General features: G+C 37.5%; 1 protein-coding gene and 1 non-coding gene across 2 annotated transcripts; one reads left to right on the forward strand and one right to left on the reverse strand.

The window, feature by feature from the left end:
- Window positions 1-234: 234 nt before the first annotated feature.
- On the forward strand, window positions 235-4031 carry LOC142630631 (serine/threonine-protein kinase-like protein ACR4). The gene has a single exon (XM_075804655.1). The coding sequence runs from the start codon at window positions 940-942 to the stop codon at window positions 3694-3696; it is 2757 nt and encodes a 918-aa protein (XP_075660770.1). The 5' UTR covers window positions 235-939; the 3' UTR covers window positions 3697-4031.
- An 811-nt stretch (window positions 4032-4842) lies between these two features.
- Window positions 4843-4914, reverse strand: TRNAT-UGU (transfer RNA threonine (anticodon UGU)). The gene has a single exon. It is a non-coding gene; the product is annotated as a tRNA-Thr (tRNA).
- Window positions 4915-9739: the final 4825 nt, after the last annotated feature.

Here is a 9739-nt window from a genome sequence, read left to right on the forward strand (position 1 = left end):
AAAGAATTTGAATTGAGAAGAAAGTGCATGGACTATGGAGCAGAAATTTCTGTTTAAGCCTAACAAAGTGAAAAAAAAGAAAAAATTGAGACTGGTAGCCATGTGAGCGGTAATCTAGGCATGAAAAAATCAAAATGGCATTAACTTCTCATTTATTGTGTTCACCTACACTTTGCCCATTTTCAGAAGCTGCAGTTTTATGGCATTTAATGCAGCTTCTCTCTTTCACTCTCTCTTTCTCTCTACACAGTCTTGCTTGCAACAGCAATAGCCTTCCAACCATCCATCTTGAAAGCTTTTCGTGCAATTCATTCACCTTTTCTCCCATATATAAAAAGATGTGCTATGCAGTGCAGTGAAAATGGAAAGAGATGTAGTACCAGGCTTTTGTCATAAAAAGCTTTTTGTGGATGAACCTGAGAGAATTAAGCTAAGTCCTCCATGGTTCCTAATGTGATCTATAGTGTTTTTTGTCCAAAGTTGCTGAAATCCCTGATGCATCTATGTCTACTGGTAAGTGTTTAGTGTTTCTCTCTGCAGAAACAGGAAAAAATTTAAATTTTACTCACATTGGCCTTGGAGAAGAACAGAAAAAGTAGTTGGGTTTCTCTCTATGTTGTTGCTTTCCCGGTTGTTATTGCTAAATTATTGTCTTAGTTGGAAGTTCTGATCTGGGTACTTGTTAGTTTTTTTTGCATTCACTTCAACTCTACTGTTTTATTTGTGGAAGCTCAATATATATGGTTTGTTTAGTCTTTCCTTAGCCATGGGGACAAGAGAGTATAATGGTTTTCAGTTCCTTATATGGCTTCGGAAGGACAAAAGTTTTCTTCTAGATAGTGGTTCTCTACTAGATTTTGTTTTGCACAGACACAGGCATGAGACTTTCTATTAGGTGGGTATTTTGTAGTCATTGAAAGTTGGGGAAGGCTTTTTGTAATGGGGTATTTGGTAGGAGATTTCCTCAATAGGGTAATGAATATGAACACTTGGAGAGCTGGATTTCTGGTGGAACTTATGGTTTTATCGGATTTATTGTGGTTAGTTTCAGGTTTAGGTTCCATGTCTTCCATTGCCATTTCTTATGGTGAGAAAGGTCCTGTTTTCTGTGGTTTAAAATCAGATGGATCACATCTTGTAACCTGTTATGGAGCAAACTCTGCTATAATCTATGGAACTCCAGCTCATTTTCCATTTATGGGACTAACAGCTGGTGATGGCTTTGTCTGTGGGCTTCTAGCCGATTCAAACCAACCTTATTGTTGGGGTAGCAGTGGTTATATCCAAATGGGTGTTCCTCAGCCCATGATAAAAGGATCTGAGTACTTGGAAATCAGTGCAGGCGATTACCATTTATGCGGCTTGAGGAAACCCTTAACCGGAAGGCACAGAAACACTTCTTTGGTTGATTGCTGGGGCTATAACATGACTAAAAACTATGTGTTTGATGGACAGCTTGAGTCAATTTCAGCTGGTTCTGAATTTAGTTGTGGTTTGTTTTCTCAGAATAGAACTGCTTTCTGTTGGGGCGATGACACTAGTAGCCAGGTGGTGAGCTCAATTCCTAATAACATGAGGTTTCAGAAGATTGCAGCTGGTGGATATCATGTTTGTGGTATTTTAGAGGGGGTAAATTCTAGAGCTTTTTGTTGGGGAAGGAGCTTGAACATTGAGGAAGAAATCTCTGTGGCCTATGCGGGTCAAGGAAATGTAGACTCGGCTCCAAATGTTCCAATGCTTTCTGTTGTGGGGGGAAAGTTTCATGCTTGTGGAATTAAGAGCTACGATCGTGGAGTTACTTGTTGGGGTTTCATCATCAAACCAAGCACCCCGTCTCCTAGTGGCACTATGGTTTATGAAATTGCTGCTGGGGATTACTTCACTTGTGGAATTCTTGCTGAGAAATCTCTGGCACCCATTTGTTGGGGTCTTGGATTTCCTACTTCTCTTCCAATAGCTGTCTCCCCTGGACTCTGCAAGCCTACTCCATGTGCTCCCGGTTCCTATGAAGTTAGTCATGAGAATGCCCCTTGCAAGTCTCCTAATTCTCGCGTTTGCATGCCATGCAGCAATGGCTGCCCTTCTGAAATGTATCAAAGTTCTGAATGCACTTTGAAATCTGATAGGCAGTGTGCTTATAACTGTTCAGGTTGTTTCTCAGCTGAATGCTTCTCAAATTGTACTTCAAATGCCAATGGCATTAATGGAAAGAAGAATGAAAGGTTTTTGTCACTGCAATGGCCAGTTATTGTTGCAGAGATTGCCTTTGCTGTTTTCTTAGTGAGTATTGTGTCTTTAACTGCAGTTTTATATGTACGCTACAAGTTACGGAATTGTCAGTGCTCAGGGAAAGGATCAAAGACCAAGAAGAATAATGGGGGTGGTTCTGCATTCCAAAAAGATACCAGCAAGATCCGTCCTGACTTGGAAGAGCTGAAGATAAGGAGAGCTCAGATGTTCACTTATGAGGAACTTGAGAGAGCCACTGATGGGTTTAAAGAAGAAACCCTTGTGGGGAAGGGAAGTTTTTCCTGTGTTTTCAAAGGGATTTTGAAAGATGGGACAGTAGTCGCGGTTAAAAGGGCTATTACATCTCCGAACAAGCAAAAGAATTCAAATGAGTTTCATACAGAACTCGATCTACTTTCAAGGTTGAACCATGCCCATTTGCTGAATTTACTTGGATATTGTGAAGAAAGTGGTGAAAGGCTTCTTGTTTATGAGTTCATGGCTCATGGATCCTTGCATCAACATCTTCATGGGAAAAACAAGGCCCTGAAGGAGCAACTGGATTGGATTCGAAGGGTCACGATTGCTGTCCAAGCAGCACGGGGGATTGAATACTTGCACGGTTATGCTTGCCCACCTGTAATTCACCGAGACATTAAGTCTTCAAACATCCTCATCGATGAAGAACACAATGCCCGAGTAGCTGATTTTGGTTTATCATTATTGGGACCTGCTGATAGTAGCTCCCCACTGGCTGAGCTACCAGCAGGAACTCTTGGGTATCTTGATCCTGAGTACTACAGGCTTCACTACCTTACAACCAAATCCGATGTCTATAGCTTTGGTGTTCTGCTATTGGAGATTCTTAGCGGCAGGAAAGCCATTGATATGCAATATGAAGAAGGGAATATAGTTGAGTGGGCGGTTCCTTTGATTAAATCCAGTGACTTAAATGCAATTCTGGATCCCGCTTTGAAGCCTCCTTCTGATCTTGATGCCCTGAAAAGGATTGCAAATGTGGCTTGTAAATGTGTGAGAATGAGAGGGAAGGAGAGGCCATCAATGGATAAAGTGACAACAGCTTTGGAGCGGGCGCTTGCACAGCTAATGGGTAGTCCAAGCAATGAGCAACCAATTTTGCCTACTGAGGTAGTATTGGGAAGTAGTAGATTGCACAAGAAGTCCTCTCAAAGATCTTCGAATCGGTCTGTCTCAGAAACTGAGGTGCCAGAAGCTGAGGATCAAAGGTTTGAGTTTAGAGCACCTTCATGGATAACTTTTCCTAGTGTTACTTCTTCCCAGAGGAGGAAGTCATCAGTCTCAGATGCAGACGTTGATGGGAAAAACTCAGAAGCAAAAAATCAGGGAAATACAGGAAGTGGTGTTGGTGATGGGTTGAGGAGTTTGGAGGAAGAGATTGGTCCTGCTTCTCCTCAAGAGAGCTTGTTCTTGCAGCACAATTTCTAAAATGCCTTGAAAGCTTCTCAAGCAGAAGTCAGGTTTTAAATTTTTTGATTGGTCTTGCTGGGTTTGGATTTAGTTTGTTGGAGGCTGAAATGTAAAAAGAAGAATGGGAGGTTGTAATTTTCTTGATTACTAGTGCTACAACTACAAACTACTATTGACCACCACCATGTTGTTTTGTGACTTTCATCCTAGTTTCTTATGTACTCAATCTGACAGTTTGATAGTTTTACAATCTCCAGGACATTAGATTTAGCATCTTAGTAGATTGCATTCTTTTATGTCATTGTATTGGTGGTAACTCTTCTTTTTTTCATTTTTGGCTGATTGGTTGTAAAGCTAAATTGCCTGTCTGTGTGTTCAATTCTAACTAATTGGAGTTTTTCTCGAAATGTTTTTATTTTATTTTTTATTTATTATTATTTTTTATACAAGATAGAAATTGTACTCTAACATAATCCAAGTATATATGTGTGTAAAGCTCCCTCTTGGAAACTTAAATTCCGGCTCTTGCCCTTCACACCCTACAAGAAATAATTGTGGAGTGATCATCGCATCAAGAGTGAGCAGTGATAGTTTTTCTGAATGTTGATTAGCTATCTTTTGTGCAATGAACAAGTTTTATGCATCTCAATTGTGTGGAAAAGGTCTCAATTGTGTGGAAAAGGTCTGCACTATTCCGTATTGGTAGTAATTCCTTACAGAAAATTGGCATAAAATTTTCAAGGTGGAATTGAAAACATTAGAATTATTTTGGTTTTTTTTATTATTATACAAAATTTTCAAACAACCCCATTTTCAAAATTTCTTGTGATATAGAGTTTTAACTGAAAAACACTTTAGTTTATTTGAAGGTTTGATAAATTATAAAAACACTTCCGTGTATAAATTATATAGAGTTTTAATTTTTTTTTTTTTTTTTTATACAAGATAAAAATTCTATTCTAGCCTAATTTAAGTATATATGTATGTGAAATTCCCTCCTGAAAACTTGAATCCAGGCCTTTGGAGGATTAAACAACTTTATAGCCAACTTGTTATTAGTTGCCAATTAAATGATCAGATCCAATATTAAATTGGGCTGTACTTTGGATCAAAAAGAAGCCTAGGGTTGGAAGCAGCAAAGAGAAAAAAATAAGGTTTCAAAAATGCCCTCACGCAGGATCGAACTACGGACCTTCAGTTTACAAGACTGACGCTCTACCACTGAGCTATAAGGGCCGTTGAAAGGAAATGGACCAATTTAATTAAATAACCAAAGCAACTCGTCCGAGGTCAAACTTTCCCCTGGAGGCAATCTTGTTTTACCCAATAACATAAAAAGGTATATTCCTTGGATTCTCATTGACATTATAATGAATAAAAGGTATTTGCTAAAAGTTTTTTACTTTAATGGTATTGCCTACTTTTACTTTACGAGGAGAACCAATCTTTATGCATAAGTAATATATGATAAAATTTAGGTATAGTTATTTACGTCTTGCACTTTACATTTCCTAATTAAATTCAATTGTGTAACTTATTCGTTAATGTAACCACAAAATTGAAATGTATTGGGGAATCTAATGGCCTGTTTGGATGTTTAAAAAAGGAGGGAGAGTAGAGTAGAGGGAAGGGGAGTAATTCAATTACCTTGTTTGGGAGTTTTTTAAGGAATGAGGGGGAGGGGTTTGAAGGGATTTCAACTACCTCCAACCCCCTCATTTTTAATTCCCCCAAATTGGAGAGATTTGGAGGGAGTATAGAGCACATAAAATTATTGATAAAGTAAATTACCTAATTTACCCTTATTATATTTATAAAATTATAATGTTAAAAACAAGGGGAAGGGCTAATTACTCCCTTCCCCCTTACTAATTATAAAAACATCCAAACAAGGTGGAGAGTAATCATTCTCCTCTACTCTCCTCCCCACTACTCCCCTCCCCTCTACTCTCCTCTACTTTCTTCCCTCTCTAAACTCCCAAACAGGCCATAAAGCACGACATATCTAATTTATTGATAGTCTATAAACCAAACAAGATATACAAAATTCATTCGTTGCCTCTTTCCCTTCTTCTTTAAATTTAAACACATAAAAAATTTCCCCCTCCCATTTACATTTTCAATTTCTAATATCTTTACATAAGTATTGTCTATAACATAAATTTCCCTGCTAAGTATTGTCAAATAGAATGTTAGGGAATTCTACACTTTAGAGGTCTCTTCTTTCTTCCTTGTTTTTCAAATTTTATTTATTTTATCATATACATGTTAGAGGTCTCTAGATCCTAACTTAAACTATATTTTAATGATTTGAATCACTTAGATTGTTAGGAATAATATGTGTATATTTATAGAAGTTTAACAATTAAAGAAGTGTGTAAGGTCACAATTCGTGTCTAGGCTCAACAAGAAGAAGGGTATAGGCCCAAAGAGCCCAAAACAATAAATTTATAGAGGATGAGTCAGAAATCTCGTTTCTAATTAGCTTAAACGATAATAACAATGGCCTAAGATTACAAAACAATAAGGATGAATGAGTTTATATGATGAAACTTATCCTCGAACTCAAGCCGAGGACCAGATGCTTATCTTCCTCCTCTCTTAAAGATTAATTACAAATATCCAGTCTACAGTGTTTTTCTCTTTCTTTCTCTCGATCTCCCCTTTCTCCGGGACCTCCCTCCTTCTTATCCCTCCTCCCCTTCATTCTTGCTCTCCACGTGTAGATCTAGGCTGCTAACATGGATACTTGTCCCATCAGCACCTTCTTGAAATCTTTAGATAATAGCTGTAAGGCTAAATATCACTGTTCAGATATCACTTCCTCATTAATGCGGCCAGAGACTTAGGTACAAAGCATTCAATACGAGGGTAGCAGCTTTCTCTAAGATATTTCCCATCCGTTCTTCCTCTCTGTGCCCTTATGAAACATATCTTCATCTATAAGACCTTTTAAAATATCATTCTAATCAACACGGCGTACCATCTGACCTTCACTTCACTTAGTCTTGGAGATACCCCTCCTCAAACTACTTCTACTAACCTCCTTTGCAACAGTTTGCTCGTTGGCCTTTAAGTTTGACATCCTTATTACTATCAATTTGTCCTCGAACAGGTAAGCATCCTCGACCACAACCAATGGCCCAAAAACGCATTTTAGGCCTTTTATCCCCACAAAGTGTCCATCCATTTAGTTTACTAGGGATCAAGTTTGATTAAATAATCTTTGACATGTTCAATTGTGGATGCTTCTTCACTTATAGCTTACCTTAAGGTTGACACCCAAAGAGGCCCAATTAGGTGTTAATGATAGAAAAGTGGGCCCAAACCAAGCACAGTAGGTTCAAAGGGCAAAGTATTTGACCTGAAAAAGACCTTTCCAAAGGAAGACTTCACTTTGCTATTCCGAGAGAACTAGCCCGAGGAGGGTTTGTACTAAGAACCCAACTCAAGGAGAAAAGCAAGCTCGAAAACGTAGGCAGACACATGAAGGCTAGTAGGTTACTCACAGTACGCTATTTGGCAAAGGAATAGTGAAATCCCCAAGTAAAGGTCGAAGGAAGCTTCTTGAAAAAGTAACTATCTCCTTCATATTAAATGCACTACACCAACTAGTCATGTTGCATTAATGGCTAATGACCCTCTTGAAAAGTGTTCCAACAGCCTATTATAACATCTCAACCTCAAAAGGAGGGGAAGGGGAGGATGGATAAAGTATCCCAACAAGGGAATCATTCGCCCTACAAGTGGACAGCTGAGATGACTGCAACCATCTTATAAATAAAAAAAAGACCTCTTATGTGTGGGGGATCAAAAAAAGAGAGATTAAGTTAAGAAAGAAAATATTGTAGACACCCTTCTAATATCATCATCTGTACTATAACCATCATCATAAATAAGTCTTCATCAGGCTGACTGAGGAGAATTTATAAAAGAAGAACAATTATTTTTTCATAACTTCTGGTCATTAAGTCTTTTTATTTTTAGTTTCTTTATATCATCTAAGAATTAGCTTTTAAGCTCATTTATACAAATTAGTTGCTTTGGTTAAGAACCCAACCCAACAGGGTTCGGTGTTTACCCCATACACTTGCTATTACCATGCTACTTTATCATAATTGAGATTAAATATTATTTTGTCTCCCAAATATATATATATATATATATATATATATATATATATATATATATATATATATATTATCTTCTTTATCTTTATCCTTACATAAACCTAACTAAGTGGTTCCACATCTTAAACATGATCTAATGGATTTTTTTTTGGTGCCATTTAACACTATTTTACTAACAATTTTGTTAGTTAACAAGTTTTATAAACTATTTTGCAAAGTAGTATCTTGAGCTCCTTTAAGGAACTTGAGTTTTTAAGACTCAAGTTCTCAAATGATGTGGATAAATAATCCACATGGAATTCGGGTCTCTTAGACTCGAGTTCCAAAGAGCAAAACCAAGAAGACAAAGAAGCAGACCTCTATTCAGGCTGGGGAAGAAGAAGACAACCTCTGTTCTGGAGAAGAGGAAGATGCTGGAGGAGAAGAAGACCTCTTTTCTGGAGAAGTAGAAGACGCCGGAGAAAGAAGAAGATCTGGGGGTTCTTTGAATCCAATTTGGAGAAGAAGAAGACACTGGAGAAGAAGAAGGTACTAGAGGAAAAGATCTGATCAGGTATGAGAAATGGGATTTTTGGGTTAGGGTATTTGAGAAATGGGCTTTTTGGGTATGTGAATTTATGAATCCGTGGGGTTGTGTTTTGATTTATGTCTAGAGAAAGAAGAAACAAGGAAGAACAAGAAAGCAGGAACTTGAGTCTTAGACACTTGAGTTCCAAATGGATTTTTATGTCCACCTTAGTTTTGCTACCACTTAAAAATCGAGTCTTAAAAACTCGAGTTCCTTGTTGGAACTCGAGTCTCTAAAACTCAAGATGTTACTTTGTAAGTTTGCAAAACATGTTAACTAACGAAATTGTTAGTAAAATGGTTTTATGGCAAAAAATAAATAATAAAATAAAATCCATGATCCAACATCCTATTCCTATATATTGTTGCTTGATATAAAAGCTGTGATTGTATTGTATTGGTGTGGACTCGTGTGAGAGCGTTTTATTATTTGATGTTCACTTTCTTACATGTTTTATAGGGTTTTCTTCTTCCATGAAAGCGTTATGCATTGTATATAAGTCACACTGCAAGATAGCTCAAGCTGAGATATGCAAGCCGTTGTATCAAGAACATAGAAGTCAAACATGGAGTGGAATGTGCATCCAAGCAAATCATTGTCACCATCAATGTATAAAATTGGAGGGGGCAGTTTGTGGAAAATGTCATCATATTTCTCGAGCAAGTTATTGCACCTTCCCCAATAAATTTGATTAGTTGTGACCTATAAATTCATACTAGTAAGTAACTTATAGTTAGTAACTTATGCAATAGATAAGAAAGTTCAATAATATATAATGTATTATCCATTTCATTATATATATATATATATATTGATGAGGCCGAAAAAATCACCAGTAGCTGCAAGCACTCCTCAAACCAAAGCAATACCTGCAAAAGGAAAATAGAGGACCTAAAAGAGAGCACCGGTGTGGTGCCGGCCAAAAACCCTCCGAAGATCAAGTTAGAGTCTTTTTTTTACAACTCTAGAATGCTAGAGTCGAGAAAATTATGCGTACCTTGATGCTAAGGTTTCTGGGGTATTTATATTGGTGTAGTGTTATCATTCCTGCCTTGGTCAAGAAGCCTTTTCCTTTTAGGATAATACTTCTTTTTACTCTCCATTCCTTCTTGAGCTCTTTTCCATATAGGAGTCTTTTTATTATGGTCCAACGTGTAACGCAAGAATTCCCGGTGTGCACGCTTGTGTGGAGATAAAGCAAAGCCACGTCAAATATATCGTGTGACGTACAATTAAGAATTTATGACAACTAATCATACTGGACGGATACCAAATGTTGGATCCGTCCGATATGTATCCTTGCAGTATCAATCCGTCGACCACACTCCGTCGTTCTTTTTAAAGAAAGATCCGTCTATACTTT

The sequence above is a fragment of the Castanea sativa genome, chromosome 4, assembly GCF_040712315.1.
Source record: "Castanea sativa cultivar Marrone di Chiusa Pesio chromosome 4, ASM4071231v1".
Classification (NCBI taxonomy): domain Eukaryota; kingdom Viridiplantae; phylum Streptophyta; class Magnoliopsida; order Fagales; family Fagaceae; genus Castanea; species Castanea sativa.

Excerpts from the sequence above, each read along its gene's own strand:
- LOC142630631 (XM_075804655.1), top strand. The coding sequence starts at position 940 with ATGGGGTATTTGGTAGGAGATTTCCTCAATAGGGTAATGAATATGAAC.